At 37.7% G+C, this 24,006-nt stretch overlaps 1 protein-coding gene across 1 annotated transcript in view; it reads left to right on the top strand.

Moving 5' to 3' along the window:
- Window positions 1-23,005, top strand: part of cd81a (CD81 molecule a) — a 31,566-nt gene extending 8,561 nt beyond the window's left edge. Inside the window, exons 2-8 of the mRNA XM_008404934.3 lie at window positions 325-439; window positions 13,344-13,441; window positions 13,524-13,598; window positions 15,489-15,608; window positions 15,748-15,846; window positions 21,546-21,629; window positions 22,775-23,005. Coding sequence (XP_008403156.1) covers window positions 325-439; window positions 13,344-13,441; window positions 13,524-13,598; window positions 15,489-15,608; window positions 15,748-15,846; window positions 21,546-21,629; window positions 22,775-22,837 — 654 coding nt within the window. The 3' untranslated portion in view covers window positions 22,838-23,005. The remainder of the gene's footprint in view (window positions 1-324; window positions 440-13,343; window positions 13,442-13,523; window positions 13,599-15,488; window positions 15,609-15,747; window positions 15,847-21,545; window positions 21,630-22,774) is intronic.
- The last annotated feature ends 1,001 nt before the right edge of the window (window positions 23,006-24,006 follow it).

Below are 24,006 nucleotides of genomic sequence, written 5' to 3'. Positions count from 1 at the left end.
TCAGCACAGCTGTTGTTACTTTACATTAAAGTGGAGATTCCCATGACACTTTGAAGGCTTGTTGCGAAATATAATGTATAACTATCCACATATTTCCTTGTCATTTCCTTTAATTAAGACATATTGGACATAATATTTTAAATTGACTGTGAAGAACCTTTAAGGTGTTTAGGTTTTGTCTGATTGGACTTTTTTTTGACTCAGCATCAGGATCTTTGTCCTCATTTTGTTAAATTCTGTACATTTCAATAATGTCAAGATTGTCCAGAAATGTTCCTAACCCCTGACTGAATCTTACTAAGACATTTGTGTTTTATGTTATAGCTTACTGGAGGTGTGATCCTGGGTGTGGCCCTTTGGTTGAGACATGACCAAAAGATCAGCAACCTGATGTCGCTTGAAGTGGATGGAGCCCAGACCCCCACCTCCTTCTACATCTGTACGTAACTCATTTTCATGTCTGACCTGTTCTGTTCCTGTCCTCACAGCAGGCCACGCCCACCACAAACTGCTGTAGGTTTGAGTGCATTGCAGTAGAGACCATAGGAGAGCCTTTTGATTCATTGACCGGTCCCAGTGTCCAGAAATCCAGGTGTTGAAGAGTATAGTGGCTAACAAACCACGCCTCTATTTATTCTAGAGATGTACTGATGCAGATATCTGCATCAGTCCCGATATTATAAAAAAAATCTAGATCAGGTATTGGTGACAATATGCTGGATCCATATGGGCAGACCTATTCAGGCTAATTCCATGTTCTGTGCTCTCAGTGACATCATGCTTTATTTATGTTACATTATATTCAGAATTCCTAATTGCACTTTCTGAACCATTTGAAAGACAGTTTGTTACATTTTATTTTTACTGTTTAACCAAGACAGTCCGCCAAATATTTCTTTATTAATTTTTACATTGGCTGTAATACCGCTTAATGCACTGACTAAACTTAAAAGTCGTGTTTTTTACATGTGTGACAAATGTTTTAAGTCACACATGTATTTAAGTGTGTTATACTAGTGCAGACTTATCAAATGAATTTGTGATTCAGTACATTTATATCTGTATTTAAAAAAAACAAAACATTTTAAGTCAGTTCAAATGTTGAATTGCCTGTCTTTCTGTATCAGATCGGTATCAACTGATACTAAACCTCAGATATCAGTATTGGTATCGGAAGTGGAAAAAGTGGATTGGTGCTTCCCTAACTTACTCATAGGTTCCAGGGCAGCACCCACAGAATTTGCTACATGAATTAGAGCTGCAGTTGGTGAACCTTTACAAAAAATATGTTTTTCACATATTTGTTAAAGTTGTGGTTGTATCCTGACGGTATAACAAGAGCCAGATAATCAGTGATAATATCCAGCTCCTCTGCCTCCTCCCTGTGGCGCTGCTAAAATAAGTAACTGATATTGCAAATACGCTGCTCTGTCAGAAACATCCAATCAGAGCCAGGAGGAGGGTTTTAGCGCTGTCCATCATGCTGATGTATGGAATAAAAGGACTGAATTTATATAACACCTTTCCAGTCATACCAAACATTCAAAGAGCTTTACACTACAGAACCACATTCACTCATGTGTGCTCACATTTCTACACTTATAAGATCTGTAGGAAACTTAGTGCCTTACCAAGGGCTATAGCAATATATGAGAGAAGAATAGAACCTACAACCTCCTGACTTCAAGATGACTATTCTGCCCACTGAGCAATAACCATTCAAACCCAAAACAGAAAATGTGTTGAGGCTGAAAGCCTGGAAAGAATGATGGTTTCTCCTGAGTCACCCCGGTTAAACCCCTGGATGTAGGATTGGGGCGTAGTTTGACAGTGTTGAGGAGAATGTTTTCCTGGCCCTCCCTTACCACTCAGTACCAGTTTGTTCTGGTTTTCATGTCCTTCCCTTTTGCATCCCCCCACTTATTGGCTTCAGATTCCCATCTTACTTCCAGCACTGTATTAAAGTAAAATGCATCTTAAGCTAATTTCTCGACCATGAGGCTCAGAGTCTAGTGGCCTCTCTCTCACCAGAGCTGCCTTCTTAGCTTAAGGTGTGGCCAGGAAGTGGAACATTAATGTGCTGTGGACAAATGAGACATTGTGAGATTCAATGACACAAACATGAAACTGATTTTTAAAGGAATGTTCCCAGCATCATGTGGAGCTAAGGCTTCAGAGATCTGACCTGGGTGAATGTATCTTCCACAGCCTCGCCCACATCATCAGCTACTTGTGGCCAGGACTAACAGTGGACCTGCTGCAAGTCACATGAATCTGTTTGGAGCTCAGCTCGCCCAAATTAAGTTAGTCTCCCTGCCATTTCCTCTCATCTCCATCAGCATCTGTGAGTCAGTGCACAGAGATGAGGAAGAAAAAAGAAATGAAAGTTAGAAAGGAACATTTAGGATGATGGGTTTGTGAAGAGAAATGTTGCTGTTCAAGTCTGTGTGTTTGGCTGTTCTTTAAGGCGGCATAGCTGTGGCTGTTTGTAAGAGTCACTTTGTGATTTTCCCTCAGTGATTACATCCTGCCCATTACATAAAGCCTGGCCCTCTTTCCTAAGACGAAAAAAAAAATCAGCCTAGGAAAAAAATTCTCACTCTCCTTCTCTTCTACTCCTCCCCTTGCCCCTTTTCCCATCAGCTCCCCCTCCCTCCCCCGCCCCCCTTTTCAGAGAGCTCCCTTTTCTTTTCACCGCCCTATTTCTCTACGCTGTAGCTCCACCCACATCTCCCCGTCTGGTTGTGGTTAGTGTTAAAGTCGCTTTATGTCTCTTCATTTTTCCTTAATCCCTCCCACCTTCTCTTTTTCCTCCATCTGTTTTTCTCCTTTTGTCTCTCAGAACCCCCACACACTGAAAAATCCCTCAACATAAACCAAACATGACGACCCCTCCCCCTGTACTAATAAATATATACATACTTTCATAACTCGCTCTTTCTGAACAGCAGAACTGCAGTAAGCAGTGCTTACATAACCAGAAGTTTGCTCAACTTGTTCATAACTGGAACTAAGGTTTAAATCTGATTTGGGACATTCCTCAGCATTTATGTCCAAATTTCTATTTAAAATTTTCCTGCTAAATTACATTTGTTTCCTCATCAGCAAAAAAGCTGATAAAAGCACTTTCGTACAAGTTGCATAATCCCTTTAGGCTTTGTGTCACAAAGAGTGTCCGACAGCAGAATAATGTTTGGGATTAAATACATTTTTCTTTGTTTTTAAATCTGACTTTGTACCTATGATGACCTGATCATAGGTGCCTGATCATAGGGGGAGTGCAAACTTCTGTTTTTCCACCATTTTTTGACCCAAAGAAATCTGATCACTCTTGTGATGTTGGTCATATTTACAAAGTCTTTGTTAATTCTGATTTTAAACTGCCAATCATCCTTTTTTTTGAAAAACACTGTCATAGCAGCTACATTAAAACAATACAATACCCGTAAACTAAAGTGATCATCTGATTTACTAATTACTAAAGGACTGTTTCCCAGTTTTTAATTATTTGACTATCCTAATTTAGTTGCAAAATCTGAAATACCAAAATGAGTTGAACCTTGATGAAATTATTGAACACTATCAGACCAAATTTAGAAGATTGATATAACCGTCTTTCATTATTAATTTTTTAGGGTGGACACCACACAAAACAAATCAAATCACTGAAATCAAGAAATATGTATGTCCACAAACCAAGCAATGGTGCCATAAATCATAAGATGAAATTCAAAGAATTTCAATTTATGATTGAATCAGATCGATTGAATCAGATCGATTGTGATAGATGAAGAATAATTGACTTTAGGTTTGTCTTTAGTATTTTAGATTTAGAGTTGATCAAAGAAAAAAGGGAAGTATGTTGAAATTCCTGGTCCACAAATTATTGTTTTAAACTATTGTGAAAATGTACATTATGATGTCAAGCCCTCCACACTTGTGCAAACCTGTAGAGATTCTGTTAAATATGTAGAACTCCTCAAAACTCAGGGTGTGCCCAGAGAAAGACGAGATGAAATAAAACAAGTATTGACTAATCAGCTTCATATGGAAAATGTTGATAGTTCTGCTGCTGTCAGCCCTGTTGAGTGACAATAGTAGAACTTCAGGATGTTTCAAAACATGACTCCCCTTGACTCACTTCTGCAGTGACTGAGAAAGTTATCACCACTACCATTGCACAAGTTGAATTAAACTTCCTGTCTTCTCCCAAATCATAGAGGTCCTAAGAAACCAACATAAGTCAGCAAAACATGTGCGGGGAAGTCCCACAGACACGTCCAGTCTGGAGAAAATGTACATTACTGTAGCAGCTTATAGCAGTGGTCCCCAAAGTCGGTCCTTGAGGGCCGGCATCCTGCTTGTTTTAGGTCTCTCCCTGGTTTAGCGCACCTAGATCAAATTATGACTTATTAGAAGGCCTAAGAAGAACATTGACATGCTGAAAAGGTTGTTACTACCACCAGGGAGAGAACTAAAACATGCATTATGCCAGCCCTCGAGGACCGACTTTGGGGACCACTGGCTTATAGGAATACCAGAAATACCTGTACATTTGTCACTGAACCGTCAATGTTAAGATCACCCCTTTTTTAATCATATTTACTCTATCTGTTGTTGGTGAATGTTTGTTCTGCTAGCTGCACTACAGTTTACCCCCTAAAGATATTAAACATACCTCAAACCTTAAAGTCAGTAACTGTTAAGGGTGACATTGGTACAGTGTGGTTTTAATTATTTATTGTCAATTAGGCAGCGCACAATGAGCTGTGTCTCCCTGGTCTACAGACCAGATTTTATATGTGGTTTTAAAAAGTTCTAAGCTTAGTGATCCTAACTTTTGGCCTTAATAACGTACGTGAAGTTCTCCTGTACTTGGTCAAAAATTAGATGTGTGTTAAACTTCTATTTTCATGCATTATTCAGCCCGCCACCTTGTTCTATTAACCGCTATCAAGATGTGCTGTTTCTACTGATTGGTCAGTTTCTGCCCACCATTCTGTTCTGTTGTGATTTAGCAAATTTCCAATAATTATTGATCAGTTGAATGAAAATCATCCATACTGTAATTTACATTAAGATCAAGTTTGAAACAGTCATTGAAGGAGTGAGATTCAGAGTGATTATTTCTCACTGATGGCCTCACTGGGACCTTAAATCCCCTGAAATTATGGAACATACTAAACATGCATTATCTGAAATGCAGGAGGCATGCGTGACAGAGAGAGGCCAGATCTCAAATGTTCCATTTTTGTTGCTAACTGCTGTAATAAAGCCCCTACCCTCTTGCCAAGCCTTCGTGCTTGCTTGTAAAATTCAAACTACATCTAAGTTTTCCAGGCAGCAAAAACAAGTTAGCTCCAGAGAAGTGAGGTTTCCTTTCTGCCCTAATGTGAAGCATGCATCTTTTCTTTTTTGCTTTTTCCAAACATCTGAGGCGATTCTCTGCTTCTGGTTTAATTTAGGTGCTGAAGGTTTTATTTTTTTTATGTAATACCTGACCCTGCTTCACTAAATGACCTCTGGCTACTTTTCTGGCCTTACTGTACTGCTACCGTTCTGCTTTGTGCTATATTAGCATAACAGTCGATTCATTCAACACATGGATGAGAGCTGTACCAGGTTTCCTTCTTCAAGTTTTCTGTGCTGTATTGACATTTCAAATGACTGCTGTAATAAGTGCAGTATCAAGTTTTATCTACAACTTATTCAAACTTTGAGTTCACACTATGCATGCAAACATAATGCAAACTGAACTGAATAATGCAGTAGATAAACTGCAGTAGATAAACTGCAGTAGATGTCCACACTTGTTGCCTACTTCTGTACCAAAGATGTTAAGGTTCACAGAAAGTAATGGAAGGACACCTGAGACTGGAAGAAATAAAGATTAACTGCAACTTGCAGGAATGAACTCTGTCAAACTAATAGATATGATTCTTGGGTTGCATAGGCATGTCCTTTCTGACATGTCTGTCTACTAATGTCCCTAATCTCTGGGACTCATTGGAGAATTTATGAGGGTTGTTTTCTTTTACGGCAACCGAATAATGTGCATCACTTACAGTACAGTTTGGAAGCTGTGACTGTACAACAATTTGCTAATACTCTGGGCTGGATTGAAAGATTCTGTGTGCTTACACGCAGGGGCGGATCTACTGGGGTGGCATGGGTGGCAGTTGCCACCCCAAATGAGAGCCTTGCTACCCCTGTTGCCACCCCAGCTGGCGACTATGAATTCAATAAATAGTTATGGGAAATCAGACATTAAGCGCATGAATCTCTTTTTTCCAGCAACATTGAATGCAACACAATGTAACCTGACACCTACTGCTGAGTAGCGGGAAGTGTGAGAGAAGGACAGAGCGCGAGGCAGCAGCCTTGATATGGATGGATATAAATTACTGGACTGGGCATTACGTGTCTTATCGTGCGCCACACATGCGCCATTGCTGTCCATTGAGTCAACATTATGGGTGGTCAGAAAAATACCACAGTCACGCAAAAAATCTGAAAAATGGACACAATATTTTGCAGTTAATTCTAGCCTAACTGTTGCTGGCCTGCTATTGACTTTGATAACCTTAACATGTGCTCTGCAGTTCGGTGTGTTTTGGTTCCGTTAGCACTAAAACAGGTCAACCCGCACACCAAGTCATCAGTAGAGCAGCTGTTTAAATCAGCTAATAAAAAAATCAGCTAATATACCATTGCTGTGCTCAGGCGAAAACTTATTAATAATGATAATATAGACATCAAACCTGACAACATAATGTAACTGAATGTTCTGTTTTGGTGTTTTTGCTCCTTTTTTGTGTGGGAAATGTTTGTTTTTTGGTGTTGATTCCCCTGATCTCCTAGTCTCTGCTCCATCTGGTCGTTGAGCTGTTGTCTGTCGGTTGCCATGCAACGGGTCCGCGTAAAGTCGACACACAGAGCGACAAAAGTCAGAATAGAAGTGGTGTTTGGTTCTTCACCTGTTTGTCAGCTTTATTGTACCTTTATTGTGGCGCACTGCAGCCGCTGCAATTCGTAAAAGTTAAACAAACGACAAAAACTGAACTAATCATCAAACTACAGCTCCTACAGCATATTTAAATTAAAACGACTGACCAATGTAAGATAAATTTGATCCTTCTTGCATCTTGACAGAACTAACAGCATATGCTGCCACCTCTGAAGAAATCCCTGCCCCCCTCTTGCCACCCCATAAATATTTTTCTAGATCCGCCCCTGCTTACGCGTTTGATGTTTAAGGAGAACATTTAACAAGCAAGTTAATAAAGTTTCAGCCAACACAGGTGGCTAAAAAAATCTTTACAAAGAATTTAATCATCCATCAATCATTGTCAAAGTGATATTGCACGATTTCTCCCAGAAAACCTACTAAGCTCTGTGTTCGAATGCTAAAGCAAACAAACACAATTACAATAAAAATGAAAGATTTTTACACTTGAGCTGTTTCATCCTAATTAAAGCGTGCAATTTTTTAAAAACCTTTATCTGTGACTTCTCACTTTGTTTGCTGAAGTAACAAAAAAGTGATAGTAAATAAATAAAGTGATAAATCACAGACTGTCTACCGTGTAGACTGGTAAAGACAAGCAGTGGTTCTGGAGTTCCAGTGAATAAAAAGACACCTGACTTCAGACGTGTTCACATACTGATCATACTATATTGCCATTGTGCTTCCAACCATTTCAGCAAAGAGACTCTTTTCTTCATCTTTGCCATCAGTTATTGGTGTATAAGAAACTATAACAAATAAACGCAACACTTAGCCTGGTGGGGGCACAAGCAAAACCTGGTGGCCCGCCAGGCTTTACACTGGGGAAAATGTAGTGCTGCATAAAACAAGTGAAACAGATTAAGGCCTGATGAATTAAAACATAACATGAAGAAATCCTTATTGAAAGAAGTGGAGATCATATGTAAGGATCCACCCTTACATATGAGTGTAAGTGTGGGCCCTTACACCCATAAGGGTTCTTCTTTTGTACATCAGTATTTTTTTGTTTTGTTCTCATCTCCAGTTTAAATTTTCATCCCTCCACTGTTGTTTTGCCGCTGAATTTCTTTACTTTTTTTTTTTAAATAAGCATCCTTAACATGTTAAGCATGTTAAGGCTTAACATCCTGCTTGTTGTTAAGCAGGATGTGGAGGAGTTATGACTCTGAGCCATCAGACAATATATGACACGGCACGGTTGGAGAAAAGGACTTTCTAAAAACTCAGATAAAGCCAGTATACTTAGTGTATGTCATTATAGTTTTCATAGTTGTTGTTAAGAAACTATAGCAAAACAGGGAAAAGGAAACTGCTCCGAGGAAAACTTGTATTGTATTTGTGCACAATACCAGGATGGCTTAGCGGTAACCACTACAACATCCTACTCCGACTGTAGCACTAATGCTAAATAAATCTTCTATTGTTACGTTTTTTAGATTTCTTTGTCAGCTGTACATTGAATTGTCCCTTTGGGTCAGGAATCTAAAATTAGCATGAAATAAAACATGTCAGCATTGTCCTCATTGGAAACTGCTATTGCTTTTAGGATTATATGTCTTGAACATAGCTTAGGAAAAGTAACTGGATTACAGTGGACCCCTGGTATATGCAGGAGATTGGTTTGACAGCAGACCATGAATTGGCAGAATCCACAATTATATGAGACATCCTCCAAAAAAATAGTTTAAATACCTAGATTCTGGTTTGTCCCTTTGCAAACACCAGCTGGCATGTCAAGGATTGCACCCAGGTATTCCAGTTTCCCAATGTCCATCTTGTTTAAAATATTTTAGGTATGTTCAAATACTAATTTGAAGTCACTCTTTACATAAAAATCTGTAAATAGATTAATCCACAAGTACTGAATCGTGAATAAGTGGGTCTCCACTTTTTAACTACCTATACTCATCTACACTTGTCCAACTTCTTACCATAAATAGAAATACTTAGTTGGTTTGCCTTTATTAGTACTTAAGAGAAATTTTGGTGTCAACACCAAAAAAAAGTTAATCAATTCTAACGTAGAGCAACAACCTTTATTTAACCATTTTGTGAAACAGTCAATACAATAAAATAAAAATAAAAAAGTTTGTTAGAGGACTGCAGTCTTATGAACCTTCAGACCAGGTAACAGACTTTTCAGTCTTTAAATATACTGTCAATTTACAAGATCTGAAGAGGAATTTACTTGACAGCATCTATTGTGTCATTTAGTTTCCTCAATTTACGTACAGCAACGGAGAGAGATCACCAGTTTTTCCACTCGTAATGCCTGATGAATAGTTGCACCCAAAGAGTACAATGGAAGACAATCTGGGGGGAAAAGTATTCAAATGGATGGAATTTTTGAGAGCATTGCACAGAGAGGATGGCTGAATGCCAAATGAAGGTGGTATTTGCCAAACTGTAAGTGCTGTGTCAATCTGAACGGCCGCATTATAAAAGATGGACAGAACACTTGCAAACTTATTGATTTAGAAATCTTATGTACTTATCTAGCTCAGTGAGTGAAGAGGATGTGGGAGATAGATAGGATATATACAAAGCATGGCCTCAGTTAGTGGTCTAGAATTAAATTATGACTGAGCTGACAGGCAAGAGTGATGTAGGATAGCTGCTGTTCTCTGAGCCTGGAACAAGCGTTAGAGGAGTGTTTCCAACATGGTTGAAGAGTTGTTACTGTGGGGCATTAGGAGGCTGTGGACTCTGATAGTCTAGGCCAGTGGTCCCCAAACAACGGCCCGCCTCCACTTTTGAACAATACCAGAGAGCTGAACAATACCAGAGAGCATTCAGATTTTTTTTCATATATTGTATTTTCCAGTTTATATATGGATTTTTCTTCAACCGCCAGGGGGCTCTTTAGCAGGAAGTGTGTCCTGTAAACTGTGGGTGTTTTGTTTTGCATGCGCATTGCTGCCATCTGTTGGACTTTTAAGGAACTGCTTGACTTTTTATGTTATTTACGGTTATAGTACGGTTGTTTGCTAGCGGTACAGCAGATGAACACATGTGTTTGTTATGAACGCCGCATTCCAGGTCGAATTCTTCGAAGCAATGCCTGTAAGTAACAGCTTATACTTCAAAACGAGCCTTTATGTTAACATATGAGGAAATCATATGTTAAAGTGACTTTCCCTCAATGGAATATATACTAGTCAGTCCCACTTGTTCTGTCACAAACTGACTCCGGCCCCCCACCAGAGAAGGGAAAAGTTATGTGGCCCTCACAGGAAAAAGTTTGGGGACCACTGGTCTAGGCATTTAGTCATTGGTAACTTTATCAATAATTAAGCCAGTCATTGATTAGATATATGGTGAAACATTTACTATACAGCATTTGGGAAATACAGTAACAATCAAATATTTACATACACTTTACGAAAACACAAATCACTCTTAGTTTTGATCAGACAGACTATGTGGCAATAAATCTGCACAGGAAGTGATGCAATATGCCTTGCCCAATCAAGTGGAAAAAACCCATAAATCATGTAAATATGAAACAGTAGTAACTGCTATGCATGAATACTCTAAACATGTTCATACCTTAAAATTCTGTACTGTTTTTAGTCATAATTTCAAACTTTTATTTTACTTCCTTTCTTGATTTATTTGGTGACTTTCTTCTGTTTTTGCCCCTTTGTCTTTTCCTACATTGATAAGTATTCATACTGCTTGATTTTTACATTACTTTTAAATGACAAACAAATGTCTTTTAAGCACTGCAATTGTATGTGATAGATCAACACAAAGTAATTCATAATTATGAAGTAGGAAGAAAAATATTTCCTTACAATATATTTTTCAAACTGAAATCTGAAGTGGGTTGGCATACATTTGTAATCTGCCCCTTTTCTGTGCTGTCCTTAAATAAAATCCTGCACGGCCAGGTTAGTTAGTTTCATAAACCATCTATGTGGAACTTATAATATAAGTTTCAGTTTCTGTTTCGTGGCTTTGCGTGCGTGCAGGCGCACCTGTGAAATTACCTTCCACTGTTTCTCTTTGCACAGATGGCTCTAGAACCGCAGAAGACCGGACAGCCATTTCACTCCTTTTGTTTAACACAAAGGAGCAAATCTTTTTTGATCTTGGTAATAAAAAAGGGAAGTTCTAAGTTTTCTCAGACGCTCAAAAAATAGCTTCCAGTTGGACAAGCAGAGGAACGCCTTATTTGAATATATTAAAGAGGAAAACACGCCTACAAGTATAAAAGTTTGTGCGTAAGGGGAACAATTAAGAAAAAGCTGATTCAGTTTGCTTTTGCACCAGCTCTTTCTCCAAGGACGCGTCTTTGCTATCTTTCTCTGTCTTCTTGTCTCAGGTAATCAATGTATGTCTCTGCTTTTCTCCAGTTTTCTGTTGTATCTTCATACTTTGTTCCGATTGGATTAAATTCTGCAATTCTGTGACGTCAACAGGAATTGTTGTGTTTTTGTGCCCACACGTGGTAGCTGAGAGAGAACCCGGGATCTAACAGGAAGAGAGAAGAGCCAGATATTTTTTCAAATTTAACCAATTTAGAGTACTCTTCCTTTAACACAGCCTTTGAAACAGATGAAGTGCTGGGTGGTACTGGCTTCTCAGGATGTTGTGTGTTTTGTGTAAATAGCAGGATATGTAGACAAAGATCTCCGGGAGGTTACCAGCCATTCTCACTACCTTCTGGATTGCTTAGCTTGAGAACCACACTAAAAGTCTGTAGGTTACCACACTTGGGATAGCAGAGTTCCTTCCTTTTAGGAAGTTTGGCTCTCTTTTGATTCCTCAGGTAGAAGGGTCACAGCTGGACACACCATAATGGTGATGTACATTTATCAATCCAGGTTAAGTCATCTGACAGTCCCAAAAACCCAAAGCTGGAGATTCTTTCTCCCACCTCGTTGTTATTGTAAAGTGGTGAATGGATGGAAAGGCAAAAAAGTCCTATTATGTAATTTGTCTTTTTGTTGTTAAAAAATAAGTTACTGTGAGACCGACCACTTTGTTTTTTGCAAACCTGTGTGATTGGATGGTGGGGAAGCAGAACAGTCATGTGTGTAGAGTAGTGGACTGAACACACAGCCTTGAGGAACCCTTGTATTGGTGCATGGTGGTGGAGGTATGCTCTTCTACTTTCACACACTGGGAGTGGTCGGTTAAAGTCTAATTAAGGTTAAAGTCTTAGACTGCTTATCCCAGTTCCAATAGGAGTTTGTTTGGTAAGATTGTGTTAAATGCCAAACTAAAGTCAATGAACATAAATAAATGACCCTCATCAGAATATAAATGTTAAATTATTGAATAGGGCTGGACAGCAAAACATAGATTTTCAAAATGCTGAATTCAAATTCATGCTACATCTGTAAAATATTTCAGAACCACAAATCAATTTGTATTGCACTTATAAATGTATTATACGTGTATTGCACTTCATAAATACACCCTTTTTTGTATCATTATTATTATTTATCCACAGGAGATGAGCCAAACAAATTGAGCAAACAACCATCATTGGTTAAGGCTCCAAGCTTTAGCCTCAGACCTAGCGTAGCATTATTCTAGAACAGTCTTTGTCTGTTCCTCACAGGCAAATGAGAAAATGTTCAATTCTAACAAGTAACAAATGAGATGAAGATTCTGTACATTTGACCCAGTAAAGGTTTTGATCTTTCTTTTTTTTTCCGTATGATTCATCTTGCTACTGTAGGAAACACCAGCAAGATGATGTCACTATTTATGAGATCCTTACTTTCATAGATAGTGGGTTTCACAAACTACATGTGATACATTCTTGAAATTCTGCAGATATATTTATAATTTATAATTGAGAGAAAAAGCTGAGTGCTTTTCAAATGTCATTTTCTACATTTTCTATTTTTTACATATGTGCTACAAAGGTAAGGAAGCTCTGACTGTGTCAGCTTAGTGTGGCGCATCACTCAGGAAAACCATTTAATAAAGGAGAGAGTTACCTCTTAAATACCAAGCAGACACGTTTTTTCCATTCTGCTAGTCGTTCATCAAATCTTCCAAGTCAAATAAACTCTGCCCAGATCAGAACAAAGACACAAAGGTCAGTAGTTAGATTGCAAGGGGGGAAACTGAACTCCAGAGCCAGTTTAATATCCTTATAAACCAATTTGTGTTGCTTTATGGAGAAGGAATAAAAGAGGGAACAATATGGGTGCAAATAAAAAGTATGACTCACTTTTTCCTGCCGACAGAAAATCTGAGTGCTGCCCCCTGTTGTACGTCAAGTAGTACTGCCTAGATTTAACTGAGCAAAGTCTTGTTCAGATGCATATTGAAACAGCGTCATTTTACTGTGTTTTTTTATCCGTCTGTCCAGGTGTCCACATTCTGATCGCGGTGGGCACTGTGATGATGGTGGTCGGTTTCCTTGGATGCTACGGCGCTATTCAGGAGTCCCAGTGTTTATTGGGAACTGTGAGTTGGTTTTATCCTGCAGTCAGTCCAGCCTCATAAAGTGCCTTCTAATTGTTTCCTTTCTCTTTCCTCTCTACTGCAGTTTTTCGTCTGCCTGGTCATCCTGTTCGCCGGTGAAGTTGCTGCTGGGATCTGGGGTTACATGAACAAAGACACTGTAAGTGGAAACAGAAGTGGAGACTAAAGTAATGTGCCATGCAAAAGTATTCAGACCCAGAACTTTAGCACATTTCATTACAGGAAAATCACAAAATGTTTTTTTTTTTTTTTTTGGGGATTTCACATGGCAGACTAAATCAAAGTTTAACATCATCAAGTAGGGAGAAGGAAAATATTTTTTTTTTCAAATTGTTTACAAAAAACATTGGAAAAGTGTATCCTGTATATTTTTAGCTCCTCTTTGGTGTGCTTTGTAGAATACAAAGTAAAACGTGACCCATGTCAAATGGCTGTTCATACTGAGCCAAGTTCTGGTTCTGCTGGAAGTTTCTTCCAGTTAACAGGAAGTTTTCCTCCCTCCTGTTGCTACATGCAAGCTCAGTATGAGGTGTTTCTGTAAAGTCAATGACAACACAATCTGTTGGGTTTCCTTAGAACAATTTTTAACAAATGTATGATTGAACTAAAAGGACTTTTTTGTCAAGTGAGGCACTTTATAAATAAACTGAATAGACTAGTTAAAACAACATCTTGTTTGGGAAATGTTTCTACCACCTTTGCACATATAGATGCTGAAATCTGCCCGTAATTACGGGCAGATTTCTCTTCGGAAATCTGCCCGTAATTCTCTAGTCTATTCACTTTATAAATAAACCGAATAGACTAGTTAAAACAACATCTTGTTTGGGAAATGTTTCTACCACCTTTGCACATATAGATGCTGAAATCTGCCCGTAATTCTCTTCGGTTTTACTCAAGCGCAGAAAAATTATAGGTAGACAGTATCAGAAAAGTTTTCCAATTTAATTAAATTCTAGAATTTGACTGGGCCTCTAATGGTTTGATTTGAACCATTCAGTTGTCCCACTGGAAGATAAACATCCATGGCCATTATCAGACTTCTGCAGCTTCTGCGCAATTTTAGTATTTTATGCGTGTGTGTGCGACATGTTAGTACAGTGTATGTGTGTGAGAAAGATACGATCTGTGTGTGTGTGACATGTTAGTACAGTGTATGTGTGTGAGAAAGATACAATTTGTGTGTGTGTGTGACATGTTAGTGGTGTGTATGTGCAATTTTGGGATTTTTTTGTATGCGTGTGAGATAAAATGTCTATGCATGTGTGACATTTTAGTAGTGTGTACATGCAATTTGAGTATTTTTTGAGTGTGCATGAGTCTTGTAGTGTGTGTGAGACAAAACATAGATTTTGTCCTAAACGGACCCTCATATGAATATGTTTGTTCACACATTAGTTACTAAAAACATGCCAGGCCATCGTCCTTCAGCTACTTCCTTTCTTCTTCTTTGTGGTTTGCGCCAGTTGTACCGTCCGGGTGTTGATTATGCGACTTGTGTGAAGCAAAAAAAGTGTTTTCATAGCAGCCTTGTGAAACAAACAAATTTTGATATGGCCAAAAACCCACCTCATCCTAGTGCCAAAACCTTTCCTTGACAAAAAAGAGTTTTTGAAATTTTCAAATTTATGTTCTCAAATTGCGCAATTATATGGTCAGTAAATACTGTTAGTGTGAGGAAGTTTGAGGGAGAACAGCTGGTTTAAAGAAATTAAACTGCAATATTTAAAAGCCTCCAAATTCCACATAGTAATAATCCAACAAGGGAAGCCATTCCTGGCTGCTGTATGGCTCTTGAAGACTATGATAGATGAAAACATGGAGCATCTCAGCCCTACATTCGGTTTCTGACATCATGCCTTTGCATAGATTGTAGGTAATACCAGAACTTTCACTGCATAACCAGCTGCTGCCTTCTGTTTGTCACTTCTCTTATTCAGTCAGAGCTCCAAACCACCTTCCACCTGCCACCACGTTTTGGTTCTAATGTGGGTGAAACTGCTGTTATAAAATCTGGTTTCTTTTCCAGGTTTCAAAGGAAATGAAGAACTTCTATGACTCTGTCTATGACATGGCCATATCAGACACCCTTAATGACTCAACTAAAAAGAAGGCTGTTGAAAAGGTGCTCAAGGTCTTCCATGAGACGGTACGACCATGTTAGATTGAATACTAAACCAGTAGAAATGAACTGTGTAAAACCGCCTCTCGGAGCAAAATCAAGTCAAACTTTGGTGTCTTGTAAAAACCTTTTAATTCTGTCATTGTGTGATGTTTTTATGTTTCAGCTTGAATGCTGCGGTAAGGACAAGACGACCTCGGTTTTCTCGGTGATAACAAGTAAAGTCGGCTTTCAGGACGTCTGCTCCAGCCAATGGACCTTAGTTGTAAGTAAAGTCACCTACGTCAGCATTTTCCTTTTCACCCTCAGCCAGAAACAGCCTTTTGCTAATATGTCCATTTTCAAGGCTTTGCTAGACCGCTTTATGTTCATTCACCCATTATGGAAGTCTATATTAGGCTCATTTTGTAGTTAAGTACAAATTATAAAATGCAATTCTAGTTCTACATGCTAATTCACCAATTTGTAGGTCAGTGATTCTTGAGAATAAGGACAAAACAGGTCCCATGGATAAAGCACAAAATTTGAATAAAATATACACAAAATATAATTTTTTCAAATATCTGAATAAACTAACCTGGGTCATGTGAGCACAACAATGTATGTTTTCCAGGTGTTTGCTGAATATTTTAAACATTGTACTAGGTGAATGGTGTCCGTAAAATCCCTTGTCCCAGAGCAGAACTCAACACATTGTAATAATTAAATAAATACTAAGATAATATATTATGACAATTAAGTATAAGTATTTATATAAATAATTATAAAAGTGTCAATAAATTGAATTAAAAATCATTTTTATATATTTTCCAACTCAATTGAAATGTGTCCCTAGTTTTTGTCAACACCGTCAGAAATGAAAAGAATGTAAAAAAAATCAGGCATTATTGGGGGGCACCAGAACTTCTGAGGACCCCATGACCACTTCCCTTCTCTTCCTTTGCTAAGAGGGCTAGTTAGCTCTGGTTAGCTTATGTTATTCTTTAGTTTTTTCTTCTGTTTTATTCCTAAGTTGTTTGTCACAACCATGATGTGTCAACTCCATAACTGACAATTTACAAAACTTTGATGAGATTTTGTGAAATAAATGCTTAATTTTGGTAAACTGTAAAGATTTCATGGACCTGATGAGCTACAATATGGCCTCCTTCAGAATAACATCATATAAATTGAAGTAGTTTGGCATTTTGTCAACTCCGTCAGATGTCAACTCCCTCAGAGTTTTTGTGACTCTTTCAGTGAAATTGTTGTCAAATCTCATTTAAATGTGCAATTAATTCATTTTAATGCATTTTACATAAATTGCATTACTTCACATGTATCAAGTAGCCTATTTCTTTTTACTCACAAGTTTGTCACCACCTTCAGTTCTGTGTCAACTCCGTCATGCAGTGTCAACTCCGTCAGATGGACTTTGTGTTGTTTTTTGTTTTAAATAATATTTATTTTGTTTCTTGAGAAGAATTTGTCTGTAAAACTGAGTAAAAATGTCATTAATAGGGTCATTAAAAAATAATTTTATATTTATTTTGTCAGATGGTGATGACAAAGTTCTGGGTCAGGTCCATTAAAAATTTTATTTAAAAAAAAGATGTTGCAACTGGGAGCCTGCACCTTAGCATCTTTACATTTCCAAAACATTATTTGTCATATTTGCATACATAAGGTTTAGAAAAAAAAATAAAAAATTGGGAAAATTAAAACCCATTTTGTCCCTATTCTCAAGAATCACTGAGGTACATTTAGGAGCCATGTTTTTTTGTTGTTTTTTTTTGCCAGAAACAAAACTTTCGACACCAGCAAATTTGACATTTTCATGTCAGTTTAACTCTTATTCTAATGCAGTTTTGTTGAGAATTCTAGAGATAAATAGCCTTAACGTAAAATTGTCTTTTTCAAGCTTTACATTATGCTGTGATGACATCCCCACATTATAAACATACCCAGAGTGTTGCCTTGATTATATCATGTGTGTTTGAGAAATCCTTTAATCTCCATGGCAACCATTCAGCTGTGCCAAACACCTGGGTGAACTTAGCACTGCTTTCAAGAGGCAGCTCCTCTGTCGAGCTACAGTTTCTAAGCTTCCGACCTTCCATCTCAAAGAGCAGTCCTTCCCCATGACTCTACCACTCAGCTCCTTCAGACTAGCCAGCAGCAATTAGCAAACACCTGTGAAGGAACTGTGCATCTACTGAGCTCAACATAAAAGCTACATCTCAGTACAACGCTTACTAGAGGTAATAGAATAGCCATGTTATAATGACTTCCGGAAGGCAGAGTTTTAGAAAGAGCAGGAGTTTTTAAAGAGACAGAGGCCCAATTTCAAGGCATTAAATTGAAATCTAATGCCTTGAAATTTCTTTAAAGTTCTATTTGATGTTTAACATTTTTACAACTATTGAAGGTAATGTAGTTACCTGATTGTGCCATAAAATGTCTCTGGAAAATACCTAAGACTGCTCCTTTAAAATGTTAACAACCTACATATAATGTTATTTATTAGTAATTGTTTTCTTATTACACAATTTCTATTAAATGCAGTTCTTATCCTGGTTTGGGTCAATTTACTCCTTTAAAGTATAACTATTAAACCAAAGAAACTGAGCAACCTCCTGCTGGCAGAGGTTATTAATTGGAGTCATAAAACCACATTTCCTTTCGGTGGACTATAACCACATTAAGAACATCGTCTTAAATCACTGGTCATCAAATTGGTATGAAGCGTCCCTCTGGCAGTTGCAGACTGGAGGCCCAAACTCTTCATCTGAATGTGGAGCGGTGGAGGACAGCTTTAGCTAATGTTGGAAAGTAATTAACAAAAAAGCTACCTGTTACTAACTTAATCACTGAAACATGACTTTAAACAGAAAACTAACACTGACTGAACACACCATTCTTAAACTGAAACATGGAGGTGGTAGCATCATGCTGTGGAAGATGCTTTTTTTTCTACAGGGACATGAGAGCTAGAAAGAGATACATAAAGAACCATTGTGAATAAATACTTTAGTGGAGGTTCAGATTAGAGCAGAACCAAAATGTTTAAAGTTAGTCATCAGATGATGTCTAACTTTAAAAGTTTTTCTTTATCTCATTTCACAGCCTGATCTTCATAATATCATGTTGTAGTGATTCCTCTTCTCACTGAAATGCTGCCTTAAAATCAGAATTGAAATGGGGAGAAAACATGTTTCAGTGTCATTCCAGTTTTAAAGGTAGTGACTAATTCTCAGTTTAAAATAAATATTTTTGGATTATTTAACATGTTGTCAAAATTATCCATGACCTGTTGAACCCGTTGGGTTAATTTGTTGTAATTTCCTATTACCCTTAAAGTTGTTTGTTATATGTAAAAACTCAGAATTGCTTCAAAAATTGTGTATCTCTGTGATATTTTTCATGTATTGAGGTTGCCATTTTCTCATCTTTGCAATGCATGCTGGGCTGATGGTGTGGGTGATAGTGGAACTGAGCCTAAACATGAGAAGTCAAAGCTAGCACCCTGCTATAAAGGCCCATAAAATGTCTGAATGAATGAATGCAAATTTTAGGCAAACGTTTGAAATATCCAAAAATAAAAGAAGGAAAATGTGAATCAGGCGTTTCCATCTACTGGTTTCGAGCCACGCCAAACGCCATTTTGTCAGACGTTTATTCTACACATAGTTATAATAAACAGGAAGTAAAGGTTGCTAATTAGCTTGGAACACACATCTCAGCAATCCTCTCCTCCCATTCCAGCCTGCATTGCCTCTCACCAGCCACCCAAAGCTGCCTTCCTCCCCTCGCAGCTGGAGGTTTAAACTTTGAAAATAGCTGAGTTCCATACCTCTGGTAAACAGTCATAATTATTGAAAAAAAAATGTTTTCAATAAAAAATTAATTAGTGTAGTCTGTGCCTTATAAGGCACAGTCTCACTAGTAGATGAGGATGTTCACTTTGTTAGATATTGGTCAGCATGTGTGTTTCCATCTTCCCATTTATGCACGAACTGTCTTTCAGAGTGCATACTGAAAAAGCTTCACTTGAAGCTCTCCACCTCAAGTGAGCGTAAAAACTTTGCAAAACTGAGGATGTTATATTGAATTTTGTTGCTTCAAAATGCACACATAAAACCGCTGATGGAAACACGGCTTAAGTTTTTGTAACCCACTATTCTCATATAGTTGGATTAATGATTTCATCCTGATGCTAACCGTGAATGGCTGCAGCTCTTGCAGCTACTCTGTCCTTTGGGGTTAGGATTGCCAAGCAGTGGCAGCACAAACACCAGCTTCTTCTGATCCTCCTCTTCCTCCGTTTGGTCCGCATCATCGGGAAATGAAGATTCCTGTCAAACGGGAATCTTCATTTCCCCTTTGACATTTATGCGTTGTCTTCTATTCAATGCGCTAAAAGAGAAGAATTCAATGTTACTCATCACTCAAACATTCCTGTCCTGGGTGGATGGAGCTAGAACCTCTGCACCTCCTCTACATTTTCTACCCAGGATGCATTGCAGCATAAACAACATAGTAGTCAAATTTCAAAGATTAAACAACCCATGGTATTTTTACTGTTGTTTTTCCGTTTGAAATAAATGTCTCTCAAAGTTTGAGTAAACCTTTCCAAAATACCTGAGGGTGCTTAATGCTTCACAATGTTCAGACCAATCAAAATCACTACATATAAAAACGTTATTTTGTTGGCAAGGCATATATGTTACTTTATATGTTATTTTTTTTTACTGTAAATAACCTATTTGATCTAACAAATGAAGAAACAAGGTTCTGGGCAAGCTGTGTTTGCTCCTGATGCAGAGCAGAAAGAGAAAAAAAAAGCTTTCTGCAAAAACACATTCTGAGAAAAAGCAGAAATAAAAAGTTCCAACCACATAACTTGTTATAGGTGAAGCTTGATAATTGGAAACTACCATTTCTTTTACTTAAACTGCAGTATACATAGCTCTGCAGAGTTCATTTGTTCACTCCAGTTGTGAGTAAAATTTTTTGTAAAGCTTCTGCTTTTTTTTTTATAATTGTAATGCATCAGTTAATGTGTGACAGTGAAACAGGAAGTAGACAGGAAGTCACAGAACCGAAATGATTATCATGAGTGAAGCAGAGGACAGAGAGCATTGCCACATAACACAGCAGCGCGGTCGCTCTGTGGTTCCTGTGAGGCCAGGCACTGAGGGTTAAAACAGCCAAGAATGTGGTGGAGCAGAGCTGCACTAGAAGGATGTCAAAATAATTGATATCTCAATATAACTGATACGAGAAAAATGCATTATTCGCATCAAAATGCAACAAAAGCAGACCCATTCTGGCCCAAACAGCTGCAAGTCCTCTGAGGTCAACCACAAGAGACACTGCCCTTCCCCAAAGATCTGCTGTAATCTGACAAATATTCTATGAAATTACAACAGACAGGCATTGTACAGAGCTGCTGCTGAATACTTCAAAATGTTGCTTACACTGTAAAGCACATGTTTTACATGCTTCAGATCAATACAGTTTGTTCTATTATAGAAGGATCCTTTATCTGTCACTCAGCAGTAAAAACTATTTGTATCAACAGCAAAGTAACAGGCAAGTAGAAGCCCACAGAGGCATATGAAAGATAAACAGTTCTAATAAAATAATTGCCCAACTGACTCAAAGGTACATACTTCTATAGAGGCTATTAGGAAACAATAGAAATCTCCTTTATTGCCCCTCAGTGGAGAAATTCAGCTGCACCAGCTGTAAGCTAAAGGTAAATGAAAGCATGCAGATTTTTACTAATACATTTTTTTATATATACAAATAAGATACTGTACATTAAATAGTGTACAGTTATCACTATTTAACATTAACACCTGTATTTGACTGTTATCCCAAATTGAGCGTGTTAAAAAAAAAAACCATGTACTGTAAGTAAAAGCTTCAGTCTGAATCCAAAACACAGGACTGGAATTCTAACTGTGTGTTTGTTTTCAGGACTGCCACGGGAAAATCGACAACCTCTTTTCAGAAAAGATTTATCTGGTGGGAATCGCTGCGCTGGTGGTTGCTGTCATTATGGTGAGATCCTGAAGATGTTTCTGCTGAGCTGAGTTATTATGTTATTAGTCTTTACATTGATCATGATTTAACATTCAACTAAAATACAAAACGTAGATGTAGACTTTTTTATCATATACATAATTGCACAGGATATTCATCGTGTAATAGAAGTCTGATTCTAATCATATTATGGTCTAGCGTTTTCTTAAAAACATAAAGCACAGAACCAAAATACATCACTGTGATGGTAGCATATCTCCATGGTAGCAGGTTTGTAGCCTATGTATACAGTAGTCATAGGCTACAAACCTAACATGTTAGTTTGTTTTAAATCCAAGCATCGCAAAGGATGGTTAGACTAAAACTCTGGTAGGCTATGATATTTCAGATGGAATATAGTCAAACTCGGCTGGCCAAATACACAGCCTATTATATCCCCAAAAATTGAATGATTGAGAATTATTCTCTTTCTGTAATTCCTGTAAATGATCTAATAAACTATATTTAGTAGAATGAACTTTTAACTTTATTAAAAGTCTCTTACACATAATTTACTGATTTCTTATCAACTTGATTGTTGTTTTAATTACTTTACACAGTAATAATGTCAGTGTTAATTCATTCAGTTCACTACCATTGCTTGCACACACGTGCACACACTCATTAATATCAATTTTTTACCCATAGTAATTTGTTTTTTCTTTTTCACTAATGTAACATACCGTTGCTGTAATGTCTACTGTGATGTAAAATAAATGGATACTTTGATTAAAAACAAAAAGAGAGATGCTAAGTCAAATATGGGTTAACTGCAACTGCATATTGCCTTATAATAATCAAGAGCAATATTACAGTTACATGTTTTTCTCATATTGTTCAATTATCAAGAGCCATTTTTATTCAGGAAGATTATTCTTTTTATCTTAAATATTAAATAAGATTTTATGAAAAAATCTTGAAAATGTTATTTGTCAATTAATTCTAATTTTGATAACTAACACACTGTAACGTTTTACCTTGCCTGTTGAGTTCTTATCTTAGATATGTGCCAGAACACTTTCTACTGCTTAGTTTATAAATATCATCTGGAAAACAGATGAAAGATGATAGCAAACATGTTGATTTGTTGTCACTGAGTGTGATGTCTCTGTTTCTGCTGGCAGATCTTTGAGATGATCTTCAGCATGGTGTTGTGCTGCGGGATCCGCAACAGCCCCGTGTATTAAAGCAGCTGAGTGGATGGAAGAACCACATCAGTCACAGCCTGTTTTTCTTTTCTTTATTTCATCAAATTATCTCATATAATGCTCGCTGGATTTAGTTAGCTCTTTAAAATGCTGCCCTGAAGAAGAAAAAAAACAACAAAAAACAAAAAAATAAACTTCATTACACTGTTCCATGTTTTTTTATTCACAGATGCTGTCATATACAAGCAGCCCTATCCTATGATGTGTAGTGTATTTTTAATCAATCATTCATTGGTTCTAATCACCGGTCAAGGTGCTGTAGTTCTTTGGAGATTTTTTTTTAAAGTTTGTTTTGTGTGTATTGGTTTTTACTTCAGTCCTGCCTATGAACATGCTCATACATTCTCTGTTTTATGGGTTTATTTGACTGTTTTCTGTATAAACTGTATATAAATATATGTTAGCAGTGCTTTATGTCTGCCTGAGCATAGATATGGTATTACACAAGGTGTCTATCCAGTAGTTTCTCTTTACTAACCTCTGCTTGATTGTCTCGCTTTAGACTGTGTGTTACTAACACTACAGCGGTTGGCCTTATCGACAGACGAAGCTCACCCCACATCCATGTTAATATGGTATGTCTGCATGAATCTAGTTCATCTCAAACGCTGCTGGGAACACCAGTCACCAGTGTTTCCTGCAAGTATTTACTAATATTAGGAAGGAAAAAAAGCTTTTCTTGCACTTAAACTAAACGTTTAGATCTTTACTTACCCTCACCATCTGCCGTAGTGAATTTAAAAGTGAGTACGACGACAAGACCGAGTCACAACCAAAGTTATTCTTGTAGTTTGATCAAAACTTCTGACTTCCTTTGTGGTTTTTGCATATCGTTGACCACCATATCCGTCTCCGTTTACATGGTGACGTCCTCTGACCTCTGAGCGTTGATGTTTACCATCCATGTACGAACGCATAGTAGAGGCCCAGATGAGGCAGAGGCAGCAGATCTGTTTGGGTCCAAATTTACTCTACAAGATGCAGCTGTTGCTCACACACACGCGCACGCACACACACACAAACACGCACACACAGCTGCACATCAGCACTGCCTGGAAACACACACCACTTCACTGCATCTTTCTAACTCCCTATGTAGTCTTAGCCTATATAGACCATGCCTTGTAAACTGAGAAACAGTGGAAGTG

The sequence above is a fragment of the Poecilia reticulata genome, chromosome 3 (genome assembly GCF_904066995.2).
Source record: "Poecilia reticulata chromosome 3, P_reticulata-male-v2, whole genome shotgun sequence".
Classification (NCBI taxonomy): domain Eukaryota; kingdom Metazoa; phylum Chordata; class Actinopteri; order Cyprinodontiformes; family Poeciliidae; genus Poecilia; species Poecilia reticulata.
The sequence above is the reverse complement of the archived record's forward strand: the minus strand, read 5'-3'. Positions and strand labels throughout refer to the sequence as shown.